Source organism: Chroicocephalus ridibundus, chromosome 8 (assembly GCF_963924245.1).
Source record: "Chroicocephalus ridibundus chromosome 8, bChrRid1.1, whole genome shotgun sequence".
Lineage (NCBI taxonomy): Eukaryota > Metazoa > Chordata > Aves > Charadriiformes > Laridae > Chroicocephalus > Chroicocephalus ridibundus.
Window position 1 is genome coordinate 13,067,330 of NC_086291.1, and position 13,189 is coordinate 13,080,518.

General features: G+C 59.8%; 2 protein-coding genes across 10 annotated transcripts; both read right to left on the bottom strand.

Annotated features, from left to right (window-relative positions):
• Nucleotides 1-830: 830 nt before the first annotated feature.
• On the bottom strand, nucleotides 831-6,489 carry CDC20 (cell division cycle 20). 2 transcript variants are annotated; one of them, XM_063343165.1, is made up of 11 exons: nucleotides 6,411-6,489; nucleotides 5,811-6,013; nucleotides 5,088-5,233; nucleotides 4,220-4,316; nucleotides 3,568-3,696; nucleotides 2,979-3,175; nucleotides 2,533-2,627; nucleotides 1,949-2,180; nucleotides 1,704-1,829; nucleotides 1,422-1,539; nucleotides 831-1,079 (listed from the first exon to the last, which is right to left on the bottom strand). In XM_063343165.1, the coding sequence occupies exons 1-11, from the start codon at nucleotides 6,455-6,457 to the stop codon at nucleotides 901-903; spliced, it is 1,569 nt and encodes a 522-aa protein (XP_063199235.1). In that variant the 5' UTR covers nucleotides 6,458-6,489; the 3' UTR covers nucleotides 831-900. The 2 variants fall into 2 exon arrangements, with proteins under 2 accessions (XP_063199235.1, XP_063199234.1); XM_063343164.1 differs by lacking the exon at nucleotides 6,411-6,489 and having other exon boundaries at nucleotides 5,811-6,307.
• A 215-nt stretch (nucleotides 6,490-6,704) lies between these two features.
• MPL (MPL proto-oncogene, thrombopoietin receptor) lies at nucleotides 6,705-13,181 on the bottom strand. 8 transcript variants are annotated; one of them, XM_063343159.1, is made up of 12 exons: nucleotides 12,152-13,181; nucleotides 9,874-10,009; nucleotides 9,399-9,496; nucleotides 8,959-9,224; nucleotides 8,726-8,882; nucleotides 8,429-8,558; nucleotides 8,091-8,263; nucleotides 7,862-8,004; nucleotides 7,547-7,706; nucleotides 7,276-7,363; nucleotides 7,054-7,141; nucleotides 6,705-6,959 (listed from the first exon to the last, which is right to left on the bottom strand). In XM_063343159.1, the coding sequence occupies exons 1-12, from the start codon at nucleotides 12,381-12,383 to the stop codon at nucleotides 6,762-6,764; spliced, it is 1,869 nt and encodes a 622-aa protein (XP_063199229.1). In that variant the 5' UTR covers nucleotides 12,384-13,181; the 3' UTR covers nucleotides 6,705-6,761. The 8 variants fall into 8 exon arrangements, with proteins under 8 accessions (XP_063199229.1, XP_063199228.1, XP_063199231.1 ...); XM_063343158.1 differs by having other exon boundaries at nucleotides 9,399-9,574; XM_063343161.1 differs by having other exon boundaries at nucleotides 8,959-9,288; nucleotides 9,399-9,574; nucleotides 12,152-12,286.
• Nucleotides 13,182-13,189: the final 8 nt, after the last annotated feature.

Sequence of the window (13,189 nt, forward strand, 5' to 3'; positions counted from 1 at the left end):
TTTCAGTTGAGCCATGCTCCTCCCTACCACAGCTGGCACCAAAGCAGGCAGCAGATGGGCAGAGGGCCCTCCCTTGGCAGGGTCCAGTTTAGAGCTGGTTCACTGCTCAGTAGAAACTGAGACAAGTCAGGGACACTTCCTCCTAGCCCCACTGCAGGGCTGGAACCCTGGGAAGGGTCAGTTTTGACACACTGATCAGGCATGGAGGGCTAGGAAGCCACTCAGGCTTTATTCTGAGAGTTACCCTTTATTCTGAGAGTAACCAAGAGCACAGACGTTAATACAGAGGCCCTCTTTCCTAACACTTCCCTTTCTCTTACCAGAGCCAGGACACCAGACCCAGTATCTAGCCACAGGCCAGGCTGCTCCATGATTCTGGTTTGAGAAAGTTAAGAGGTACAAAGAAAGCTGGGTTTCCCTTGTAGAGCTTTACTAGAGAAGGGGCCAGGTCAGGACTTCCACAGACACAGGCTAGACCTCAGCTTCCTTCGGAGAGCAGTTCCTGCTGCAAGCAGAGCACCCATACCTAGGGTCTTTCAGTGCTACAGCATCCCCCTGCGGGGTACAAGCAAGTCACAGCCCTTCTGGTGGAGCTGCTGCACTTGTGGTCACCATGATGTGGCAGGTGACACATCTGCCTTAGGACAGATACAGAAGTACAGCATCCTTCTCCCAGGACTTCAGGGCTGTCCTAGGGGTGCTGCAAACTAGCCTTAAAGAACAAGAGCTCCATCACTTGTCCAGATACCAAACCTCAGGAAAGAAGAGCTTGGTTCTGTGAGTCATGGCCTTTTCTTCCACCGGACTCCATAAAAAAAGTCAAAGCAGTTTATTAACTTTTAGAATAACTGTACAGTGTGCAAGCTGAGTTTCCCCACTCCCCCCAACAGCCCTGTGCCTTCATCGGATGCCTTGGTGAATGATGCTGCTTTTGGCAGTGTTGGCCTTTTCTTTCTCCTTCTTCTTTATGGGGTCCATCTCAAAACAGCGCCAGAGCCGCAGTGTTTCATCAGCGGCTGCTGAGGCCACCGTTGCACCATCAGGGCTCATAGTCAGGTTCAGCACTCTGGCAGTGTGACCTGAGGAGGAGGTGTGCAGTCAGGGCTGGGCTGATCATCGCATGCCCTGTCCCTGGGGTTCTACCACAATGGTCAAGTTCACTCCCCTGTGCCCCACCCCAGCTTGCATAGCTGTCCCTACATCATGCTGCAGCAGCACAAATTCGCACCCTAGGCATGCATTTGGAACAACAGTGTTTCTTCAGCGGCCCATAGGAGTGTCTCCCTCTAGCAGCATGCCCCTGGACACCATTCTGTATCAGTAATGCTCCAGGCTAGACCACCAGTCTGCTCAAACCAAGGATTACATCTGCCTTCAGTCTCTAGCAGCCCTCCCTTCCCCAGGCAAAGGGCCCAGCCTACCTCGCAGCTCAGTGACCTTGGCCATCGTTGGATACTTCCATACCACCAGCTGATTCTGTGCAAAGCCATGGCCTGAGATGAACTCCTTGTAGTTTGTTGACCACAGGATAGAACAGACCTGGGAAGTGGTAATAATGCAGGTAAGACAAACTGCTTGTGCTGCTGCTCACCATCCAGAGATGAGCGTAGTCCCCCTCCTTTCCCATGCCCCTGGGAGCCAACAGCTCTGTATAGGCATCCTGCCAGAAGCTGTTTGTCACCAAGCCAATGTTCATGTCTCACCTGGGAATGGGTATCAACAGCACTGAGGCAGGTGCCAGAACACACATTCCAGATGCGGATATGTCTGTCACTAGTCCCACCTCCAGTGGCTAGAACATTTGACTGCCAGGGACACCACGCCACAGCCTGAGAGAAAAGTGTTAATTTTAAGACATGCAAGAGGTAACCCGTGCACAGCCATTGCTTCATGTCTGCCTTGCACACAGACATGTGCCCACCCCTGGTCACAGCAGCCCTGCACTCACCTTGACAGCACCCTGGTGCTGAGTGAAGGTTTGTACAGGAGCAAAGTCTCCGCTGTCCCCCTGGGTACACGGCCAGATGTTCACCAGGTTGTCATTACCACCACTGGCCAGGTAGCGGCCATCTAGAGACCACTTGAGTCCACACACCTCCTGCGTGTGGCCCACAAGTGTGGCCACATGGTGCTCAGCCACTCTGACATCGTGGTGGTGGATGTGGCCAGTCCTTGCCCCACTGCAGAGAGAAGGCTTGCAGGGTCAGGCTGGCACATATTTTCACCAAAAAACATTTTTGTGCTGTTGCAAGATTAACATATCTGCCATTGGCTTTCAACCAGTGTTACCTACATCACTGGCCTCTTGGCATGAGAGAAGCAGCCACAGAAGTTCTTCACAACTTCAGCACAAAGGGCAAAAGAGAAGACAGGCCTTCTCCTCACAGTCCCCACAGAACAGGCTCAGTAATAATCCCAAGCCAGGACAGAAGCTCCTCTCTGCCATCCCTAACCTGCACCGCTCACAGATCTAGGATAGGAATCTGCAACAGCTAGACACTGCCCTTCGCCAGCCCCCACCCACTGCTTTACCTGGAGAGGATGTAGCTGTTCCAGCTGAGGGATCCCACACGGGAAGAATGGCTGGTCATATTTCGGAGACGTTTCTGCTGCTGTATGTCCCATAGCTAGAGAGGCAGAGCAATAAGTTCTCCAGAGGATGAGGAAGCCCAGCCCTGTTGCTTTGCCCTAGGAACCTCACTGCACAGGCTCCAGCATTCAACCTTATCAGTATGGGAGCAGAGATCAATCTCATGCCCACAGAACAGAAGGTAACTCCAGGTGTCAAGAAAACCCCAAAACCAAACCCTGCCTTGCTGCTGCAGTTGGTCACTGGCCATGGCTGGATGTGGACATTTACACCCCACACCAGTCACAGCAAGTCAGAGTGCACCGCATCCTTCTTGTGCTAGCCAAGCCTTTGTCCCAAGGCCCCGCAGCTCTGGCAATCCCTAGACAACACCTCTAGCTTTACTCACCTGGACCTCAGCATTACTTGTGCCAACAGCAAGGTAGTTTCCTTCTGTAATCCATGACACAGAGGAAACGTAATCATCTGGATGCTCCATCTGCAGCAGCTGGATAATCTCCCCAGAAGTGTTGTTCCACAAATAGACAGAGTTGTCTAGAGCCACTGCTAGGAAGTTCTGAGAGCTCCAGTCAATGAGATTCAGATCTACAATTTGGAAGAGTAACACAGGTCATGCTGAGCTTACCTGGAGAGCCCTGCCTTTCACCAGCGCTGATGCCAGATCTTTCACCTGCATCAGGTGTGTATGTGCATGCATGCACACCACATGCGGGTAAGGGACAGCCTTCTGGGTGTCACCATGCCCAGCTATTGAGGTCAGGTAGCCCTGATCCATGTCACCTAGACAGCACTCTGGACCACTGGTCCTATGAGGCTACACAGGAAGAACTCCAGAAGTGGTCCGTGCCAGCCTGAGTGCATAAGGTGCTGAAACAACCCAGTTAGAGTTCCAGTTCCTTGGGCCATACCATCCTAGGAACTGCACTCCAGTGCAGAATGATCTTGGTGCCCAGCACTCGACGTTGTAGGCTACTTACAATAGTCATTGCGGATTTCTGGTGCATCCAGGATCCGGTCTGGCATTGAGGGAATGTATCTGCCATTCTTCCTGCTGGATCCCGGTGTCATTTTCTGACTGTAGAGCACTTTCAGGTTATTCTGATAGCCTGTGTGCAGGGGAACAGATTTGTTAACCTGAGTTACTGTTTCCTCCCAGCTGAGCACTGCTCACTGAAGTAGAAATCCCTTCCTGAGAGAAAAGAGAAACACTCAGAAGAGCACAATGTACTAACATCACTGGCAGTATTAACTGCTGAACCAGGGTGAGCTCTGATTCCCTAATTCACAGGAACAAGTTTAAATGACAAGCACTTAGTTTTCTGTATCCCATTATGTTTATTGACTGTTAAGCCACAAAGTGCACAGTAGAGAGCCTGGAGCTTTTGCAGACATCAGGAATGTTTGCCACCTGCAGTACCAGTGAGCAACTGGCAGTCATTTCAACTTTTGTAAATAAAGTCACTGTAGCTGTTATGCAACCCCTCAACCTCATAAGACCTAAGGAGGGAGACTCCAGTGTGCACAGGAGCTCTGTTGATCTCTCCCACATCCACACTGGAGCCCCTGTGTTGCTGTTACCCTGCTGAGATCTCTCCAGCTCAGTCAACTCACACAGAACCTGTATCATACCTTCTGGAGCATTCTGTGGCTTTCCACTGAGGCGGAGGATCTTCGCCTCTTCTATATCAAAGCCATTCAGATTCACTGCCCAGGCTTTCTGTTGCTCCTACAGAGACAAACAATCCTCAGCAAGATGCACTTGAAACACAAAGCCCATGCTGCACTTAAAACTGCAGTAGGCAGAGCATACACCTAAGCCCCCTTCTCCTACACTCAGAAGGTGTACAGCTGTGCTGTGAGAGTCAGCTACAGGCAGGCAGCTCAGAGTAGTTTTTCCTCAGACATTGGCACACTGTCCTGCTCACATTTTCATACAGAAGAGTGGCAAGTTCAGTGTCTCATCAACAGTGGGGAAAGCCACAGCCACAAGGAACCAAATGCTTCATAAACACATTTCAGAACACAGTGTACACATTCCAGAATAGCTCCACATGTAGACATTGTTCTAGAATAGCTACTACCAGCAGTTTCACTGTGCACAGACTCACAGTTTTGTGTCTCTGTAGCCTGCTATATTTTAAAGGCTCATTAGCCCAAAGTTGAATTTTGCTACCAGAAGTGGCACAGGCTAGAGTGAATGGAAGCAGAGGTTTAAGGCTCTATGCATTTCCCTGTGCCTAGGGAAAACATGTCTAAAGAGCCACTGTGCTCAGGCTCCTGTGTAGCAGATGTGTACCTGTTCCATTCACAGGCTCTACAGCTTCTACCTCATCCCAGGCTCCTGAAGCCCAGAACTGGAAGCAGTCACGGCTGGAGCTGTCAGCCCCATGCACCCACTTGACAGAACTTAACAGTTTGCTTCTCTATAGAAGGCCAGGAATGATTAGGTGTTTGATAGTGATCATTGTTGTAATTGTAATTCAGCAACACTGCTCACCTTCTTGGTAGGGGACTCCTCAGCAGGGTCATTCTCTTTGGTTAGGAGGAAATTGGCCATCTCCATCTGCATAGTGCTTCGGTTTGGAATGTAGCGATCCCCCCCGGCCTTTGTTGGCGTGCTCTGGATTTTGGATCCAGATTTACCTGCATTCACATTCATAAGTATTGGTTTACAGCTAATGAACAGCCTATATTAGAGCTTCCAAGAGACAGCAAACCCAACACTTTTTCCACATCACACCTGAGACAAGCAGGACTCAAGGAGCTCATGCCACCCGCGTCATATTTCTGCTCCTCCCATCTCCCCATTGCCCCTGTCTAAGGGCGCCAAACTCTGGTTAGGGACTGACAGGAGACAACTCCTTGGGCCTAGTGCAGCAATACCCTAATTCGTAGATAAGGGGAGGATGCCAAAATACCGCTACATCATGTAAAGCTGTCAGGCAGACAGTCCCACCCACACTTGTGCCAACACATGTGCCAGCAAGACTCAGCTGGGGGTCAACTGTTCACTCAGCCCCAGTGCACAGATCTCCGCCCACCGCATGCTGGGGAGGAGAAGGTGGGTGGCTCCCAGGAGCCAGTCAGCGTAGCCCACCTCCTCCTGCTTGACCAGCAGGCCCGGCTGCTGGCACGGAGCCCGGAGCCCTGTGGCTACAAGGCGAGCAGCCCAGACGACGCTCCCCTCGCCCAACCTATGCCGCTGGTCGCCGCCGCTTACCGGGTGTCCTGGATGGCGTCTTGCTGGAGCTGTGGGAGCGATTGGCCGGCTTCATGGGCGACAGGCCGCCAGCGGGGCTGGGCCCGGGGGCGCCGCTTTCCTTGGCCTTGCGCTGCCACCGCGCGGGCGGCGCGTTCGGGATCGGTGTGTCCAGCTTCAGCAGCCCGTGCAGGTCCGCCTCGAACACGAACTGCGCCATGGCGCTGCGGGCGGACGGCGTCAGCGGGGCCCAGCGCAGGGACACCGGCCGGGCTGCAGCCCTCCTCCGCCGGGCCCCCCTGCGGCTGCGCCTTAAAGCTCCCTCCATCACAGGACACCCGCGCCTCAGGCCGCTCCTCAAGGCCCTCTCCATTACAGGACACCCTCCCACCCCAGGCCGCCCCCTCAAGGCCCCCCCCCCCCCCCGCCACGGGAGGCCCCCTACCCCAGGGCACTCCTCAGCGGCCGCTTTACCACAGCCTTCCCTCCCTCGCCCAAGGCCCCCTTCACCACCACAGTCTCTCTCGGGGTCCGCTTCGCCTCAGGGCGCGCCCCCCACCTCCCCAGGCTCCCCCCGGGGCTCCGGCCCTCCCTGCCCGCCGCGGCCCAGCCACCCCTTACCTCCGCTCCGGAGTTGAAGCTCGCGCAGCCCGACCCGGCGGCAGCATTTAAACCCCGCACGGCCGCTCCTCCCATTGGCTGGTTCAAACCCAACCGCCGCCCGCTGCCATGGCGACCACTGCGCGCCGCGCCGCCATTGGCTGCGCCCCCCGGCGGGGCGGGGCTCTATCGCACGGGAACGGCTGCGCCGGTGCCGTGCCGCTAGTGGGTGGGTGGTGGGTCAGCGTGGGGGCGTGGGCATCGCCGCTCTGCTTCGCTGAGGGACAGGGACCGGGACGCCGCGAAGGAGGGGGGAAGCCGGGTGGTTGCGCGTTTCGTTTATTTCGGGGCATGGAGGCGAGGGGGAGCGGCTCAGGGCGGCCCGCGCGGGTCCCAGCCGCTCATGAGCAGGTAGGACTGGTTGGCGATGTCGGTGCCGGACAGCCGGCCAGCAGCTGGCTCCGGCGGCGGGGGCGGCGGGCCCGCCTCCCCCCGCGGGCCGGGCAGCACCTCCAGCAGGCAGGGCAGGACGGCCTCCTCCTCCGGCGGCTGCTTGTAGAAGCTGTTGGCCTAGAGGGTGACAGAGGGGGCGCGGTGGGGGCTGCCCTTGGAGCTGCCTCCGGGAGAGGCTCGGCAGCGGTGGGCCCAGTCCCGGCCCCCTCACCTGGCCGTGCTTGCTGCTTTCGTGGAGGAAGCTGCCCAGGGCGCGGTGCAGGTCGGGGACGGGGGGCCAGAGCTTCTGCTTCACGTTGCTGGGGAAGGGGGTGTCGAAGGCAAAGCCCAGTCCTGGGGTGCCCTGACGCCCCCGGGTAGGGTGCCCAGGGCTGGTGCTGCCCCCCCCCCCCCCCCCCTTCCTCCCCCCACCTGCCCCAGGCACAGCCCGTACCTGTAGAGGGAGGGGAAGGTGCACCGCAGCCCCAGGAGCACTCCCGTGAAGAGCAGCGGCACCACCGTAACACTCGGGATGATCCAGCCTGCACCGGAGGAGGAGCGCTGGGACTGTACCCCCCCCACCCCAGACCCGCCACCACTGAGCCCTTCTCAGCCCTGTCACCCTCTTCCCAGCACTCCCCATTCCATTTCCAGAGCTCTCAGTCTCCTGCCCTCAGCCGTGTGGCTCCTCTGGCTGCAGCCTTTGCTCCTGCCCTGTCCCTTACCCGCATCGTCCGTGACGTCAACCATGACAGGTTCAGACCAGGCGCTCCAGCTGCCCCGGTACCACGGCCCGCTGGGCTGGGCCCGCACCTGGGCATGGTAGCGGGCACCTGGCCGTAGGTCCAGGACTTCTTTCCTGGATGCCTGTGGAACCTGCAGGACCTGTGGGGCAGAGCTGAGCTGGAGACAACGGTTGCTGCGGGGCGGCCGAGGGGCAGCTCTGGGGTGTGGGTCCATCCTGCCTGACCCCATGCAGGCCATGTGCTGGCAGCGGAGCTGTGCAGGGCTGCTCAGGGGAGCCCTGGCCATGCCTTCACCTTCCAGTCATGGCTGTTCTCCACGGCATAGCGGACCTGGTAGTCCAGCTGCTCTGCCAATGCCTCCAGGGGTGGCAGCCACTCCAGGCTCAGCTGTCCCTGTGACACCATCGCCTGCACAAGCTGTGGGGCATCTGTGAGCACTGTTGGGGGGGATATGTCACTGCCATGGAATGGGATGTGGGACACGTCCATGCCAGCCAGGGGCCACGGTGGCGGTGGGACTCACCAGCCTGGTGCAACCAGAAGGACTCCTTGAAGTAGCTGAGCGTGGGCAGTGCGTGGGGGCGGGTGATGTTCACCAGGACGGAGATGGCACTGCCAGCCCTGGGCTGGAAGGTGCAGGTGTGGGTGCCCTGCGCCCCCACGCTCACCTCCTCGCACTGCTGCCACGCGTCTTCCCTGCGTGAGAAGCAGGGAGCCAGTCAGCCCCACTGTGGTGGCCCCACTCCCCTCGCCCACTGCCAGCCTGCTCTGGTGCTGGGATGTGGGACGCTAAGCAGGGCTGGTGGTCCCTGGGATGTGCTGCCCTCCACCTGAGCACCAGGTCCCCAACATGCCCCTTACCTTGTGCCAGCCCCGCTCAGAGGAGGCCGGTAGAAGAGCTGGTGGGAGCTGTGGGGCTCTGTGGGGTCCCAGATCCACTTGCAGCGCACGTGCTGCAGGTCAGGGGTGCTGCAGCACAGCCCGATGTCTCCTGGGCAGGTGAGAACCAGGGCAGGGAGGGGGCTGCTTCCCCCCTGGGCCCCCAAAGCCTGGATGCTGCACCTTGCCTACCCCAGGACCTCCACCCTTCACAGCCCCAGGTGTGAGTACCTCCCCGCTGTGCCTGTCAGCACCCCAGTGGTGGGGATGGCCGCTCACCGGAGGAGCGGGGTGTCTCCGCAGCCACTGCCTGCGACCAGGGTCCCCAGACACCGTCCATGGAGGTGCCGTCGGGCTTGCTGCGCACCTGGATGTGGTACCTCACCCCTGGCTGCAGGTCCTGGAGGACCACCCAGGTGTTGGCCTGGATGAGCCCCTGCAGGAGAGGGGACAGGCTGAGGAGCGGCTGTGGACCCTGAATACCCCTGCCCTTCTCTGGCCCCTCCGTGTACCTGCCCCACTCCTGGGGAGGCTGCGGCTGCCCCAGCCATGGGTGCGTGGGTGCTGACTTCTGGGTGGGCGGAGGGGTCTGCCAGGTGCTGCCCGCTGGGGTCCAACGTGGTGCTGCAGGACATCTCTGGGGAGCTGGCAGGGCAGCACCGCACCTCGTAGAGGAAGAAGTTTGGGTAGTCGGCGAGCGGTGGCTGCCATGACACGTAGAGCTGCCCCGCAGCCCCAGCCCAGTGGGCTGTGATGTTCCACGGGGGGTCGATGAGACCTGCAGGGAACGTGCCGGGCTCTTTGCCCTCCTGCAGCAGCCCCCATCTTGTCACCCCCTGGTCCTGCAGGGCGCAGAGTGCTGCCAGCCCCCATGGTGGGCAGGAGGGCAGGGCACCCAGGTCCAGGGACTGTCCTGGGGCCACAGGGGTATTGCCTGATGGGAGGGACTCACCCACCGCGTCCACGCTGATCTCCCGCCAGTACTTGGTCTGGTTTGTGGTGGTGTCCAGGACATGGAGGTGGAGCTGGGTGAAGAGCTGCACGTCCTGGCTGGGGAAGACGCAGACGTGCCGCGTCCCACCGGTCCCATGGCGCCACGTGGAGACTGTGCACACTGTGGGCACATCCCTGAGGAACGGAGAGCAGGGTACTGCAGCACCCCATGCCTCCTGCTTGGGGTCACACTGGAGGAGAGGGGACCTGGGGCATCCACTGCAGAGCAACATCCCCATGGGACTGTGGGACAGACAAGGTCCCAGCCCTGCTGCAGGGTGTGTGGTGGCTGCTGTGTAGCTCCCATGGGCTCTCCACCATCTTTCCTTGCAGCAGGGAGCCACCAGGATGGCACAGAGAGCTGCAGCACCCTGACCCTGCTGCTCCCTGTGCAGGCAAGGGGGAGGGTGGGCTGTGTCCCCACCACCTCCTACCTGCTGTACCAGTAGGAGAATTGGCACATCCCACTCGCTGCTGCCTCCTCCTCCTCATCCCAGAAGCAGGTGAGGTCCTCAAAGGAGCGGGAGAAGCAGAGGATGTCCTCAGGCACCCCTGCCAGCAGCGCAGCGTCTGGGAAGAGCGTGGGTATGAAGGAGCCCCTGTGCACAAACCCATTCCCATCCCACCTGTGCCCCCCCACCCCACGCCTGCTGGCCAGCTTGCCCCTGCAGCCAGTTTATGCAGACAACTGGGTCAGTGTGGGCATAGCCATGGACATGGCACAGGTGCCCTCCACTAACTTGGCACGGCAGGGAGGGACATGGCATGTGTGATGGCTGCTGGCTCACAGCAGGGTCCTGGCTGGAGGCAGGGCTCCCCGCCGGCCGGCCCCACCGCTCCCCCCTCCTCAGCACACGGGGTCCTTTGGGACAAACAAACATCCCGAAATAGCCTTGCGGTCGGAGGGGGGCTCAGGGCCCAGTGATCGGGGGGAAGCACCCCTGCCCTGCTCACGCCGGAAGGTGCGCGGAAGTGAGATAAGGAGGAGCAGTGCCCCAGGAAGAGGGAAAGAGCCTCGGGGCTGGCGTGGGGGCGTGTGGTCGAGTGTGGGGCAGGGGGGGATGCTCAAACCCCGGCCTGGGGACTGCTTGGGGGGCTGTGGGTTTCTCTGCCCCGCTCAGCAAGCTGCCCTCCCTGTCATTGCAGGCATGAACTGGAGCATCATGCCCTGCAGGATCTCCATCCCAAGCACCGGTGGCTTTGCTGGCACATGGGTGCCTGTCCCTGTGGTCAGGGAAAAGGGACAGCCTCAAAATGGAGATGTGTGAAGGACAGGGGTGGCCTTGCTGCCCCCAGCATTGCTCCAGCACTCCCTTCTCCCTACTGCCTCTGCCCTGGGACCCGCTCCAGCCCTCTTCCTCATCCTTCTCCTGGGATGTGCCCCCTTCCCCAGGGGCTGCTCCCAGCTGCAGGACCCCATAACAAGCCCCCTGCCAGTGCCTGCCTCTGTTCCATGGGCTGAGTGTGTCTGTTCTCTGCTACATGTCCCGTGTGCTGCAAGTTGAGCCCACCCTGAGCGAAGAATACGGGACAGTCCCCAAATGTCCTTGCCACCTTCTTGGTGTTCCTCTGCTCTCCCTGTCCCTTCCCTTGCCCTGATCCCCCCAGCCTTGTTCCTCCTTTCCCAGCCCCATGTTGCCTTCCTCCCCCAGCCCACGTCCCCTTCCCACAAACCACAGCCCCCCTCCACCTGCTCTTCCCTTTTTGCACCCCATTGTCCCCCCCCCAGGCCTCGTGTGACGCTCCCAGTGCCAGGGGATGGGGGGGGCCAGGGACCCATGGCATCGGTGGGAGGCCACGCTGGTCCTGTGGGCTACCAGATCATCTCTGCTGGGCACAGGCCGTTTCCTAGGAAGAGCGGCCAGACAGCTCTGCAGCCCACATCAGCCACGCTCAGGCAGTGCCCTGCCAAGCTGGCGGTGGGCTCAGGGCACTGCGATGTTGCAGAAGCTGCAGGCAGGAGGAGAACGAGCCCAACCCCGACCTTCCTCCCACTGCCCCGACTCAAAATGTGCTCCCGAGCCTGCCGTGGCCAGAGACCTGGGGTGGGGCTGGAGAGATAAGAAGGAGATCAACAGGATTTTGTTCAGTTAATGCTTTTTATGCTGTCAGAGAAAGTGTTAAAAGGGCAAAGGAAAGGCTCAAAGAAAGCGTGGACAGGCCTGAAAGTGGAGAAAGTCGGGAAGTGCCTCTGCCAGGTGCAGCGAGCCAGGTTGGGGCTGGCTACCAGCTGAGCTGAGGATGCCCAGTGGGGCAGTAAGATCACGCGAGTCTGGTGCGGGAGCATTGGCATTAGCCTGGCCGTGCCACCGTGTTACCCATGGTGCAGCGCCGTGCCCTCATATGTTAGCTTGAATTTTGCTCAGACCCTCATGATTGTAACTCCAAGAACATCTGATGAGTGGGGACCCCCCTCTACTACCTGCGTGGGACTGGGAGCCCCAGGCTGCCGTCCAAAAGGGACGCCTGGGGGCTGCCAGGTCCTGCCTGCAGAGAGCAGGGATGTCCTTTTGCTCCGGGCACCCCAGGGTCTCCCACAGGTGAGAAGGGCTCTCCACCGCCCACCCTGAACACCCCCTGCACACCCTCCTGGGATGTCCCCTCCCCAGCCCCGCAGATTTTGGCTGCTGTGGGGTGCTTGCTGTCCGTGCCCGGCATGCCATCTCCCTGCTGGCCCATCTTTTGGGGGAGAAAATGGCCCCAAGGACCTACCTTGGGATGTCACTGGCTCGGGGGCTGATGGTGGGCTGTGGAGGCTGAGCAGGATGGCAGGGAGCAGCGAGGGCAGCCAGCCCCGCTGCAGGCAGGCTGCCATGCTGCAACCCCTGTGCCGGCACTTCCTAGCGCCCTGGGAGCTGCAGCAGCTCCTCTGGGTGATACCTTTATCTGGGAAGTGGTGGCTGTGCAGCTCAGGAAGCCTGGCTGGAGGCTCCCCCCGCCCCATCGCCGGCACTTCCCCGTGCCTGAAACCACCGTCCCACAGCCCCTCCGCCGCCAGCCGCAGTGCCAAGAGAGACTGCTCCTATCAGATAGGCAGCACGTCCTGCCCTTGTGGCTACCGGCACGCTGGGAGGCTGGAGTAGGAAGAAAAACAACCCCTGAGAAACCAGGGAGGCCCCCCCATGGGGCAGGGAGGGCAGGGCAGGCTGTTGGGGGCTGCAGGCACACGGGACCACGGGGCACGGGGTGGCTGCTCTGGCTCCATCCTGCCCTGTGCCCCCTGGCACTGGTGTGTGCTGGGTCTGCTCTGCGTGTCCCAGTGGCACTGGCCCAGCGGCTGTGCCGGGAGGAGGGCTGCAGGCACAGGGGACATTGGCAGGGCCCACACAGATGCTAGCAGTGCCGGTGCAGGAGCAGGGCCACCATGGTGGGGTCCTGCAGGCACGCTCAGCCCCTTGCCAATCCACCGCCGCAGCATGGTGCGAGTGGCCGGAGGGGTGTCTCACCTTGCCAGGGTACAACCCTGCGGCACAGCCCAGGGAGCACCAGGCAGGGAATGAGGAGCTGCTTGCACACGCGTCCCCACCACGCCAAGGGTGGGTTGGCTTCTCCTTGCCCTGCAGTCAGGGCCAGCACTGGGGGCAGCGAGGGCAGAAGGGAACAGCCAGCACCAATTTGTCACAGTCAAATTTTGTCAAACCAGTCCCACTTCCTTCTCCATCCAGCTACTGGGCTTTGCCGTCAGGGAGGCAAAAAGCAGAAAGCCCTTGGTTTGAGCAGGGCTGTTGACGCTGCCTCAGACGCTGCTCC

Bases quoted from the DNA above. Each gene is read 5' to 3' on its own strand.
- MPL (XM_063343155.1), bottom strand. From the start codon at position 12,383: ATGGGGCGGGGGGAGCCTCCAGCCAGGCTTCCTGAGCTGCACAGCCAC. The intron at 10,010-12,151 runs GTAGGTCCTTGG...CGCTCTTCCCAG, and splicing joins CGAGCCAGTGACATCCCAAG to ACGCTGCGCTGCTGGCAGGG. The intron at 8,005-8,090 runs GTGAGTCCCACC...CCCCCCCAACAG, and splicing joins CTTCTGGTTGCACCAGGCTG to TGCTCACAGATGCCCCACAG.
- CDC20 (XM_063343164.1), bottom strand. From the start codon at position 6,162: ATGGAGAGGGCCTTGAGGAGCGGCCTGAGGCGCGGGTGTCCTGTGATG. The intron at 3,176-3,567 runs GTAAGTAGCCTA...TCCAAATTGTAG, and splicing joins AGAAATCCGCAATGACTATT to ATCTGAATCTCATTGACTGG. The intron at 1,830-1,948 runs GTGAGTGCAGGG...CTTTTCTCTCAG, and splicing joins AGCACCAGGGTGCTGTCAAG to GCTGTGGCGTGGTGTCCCTG.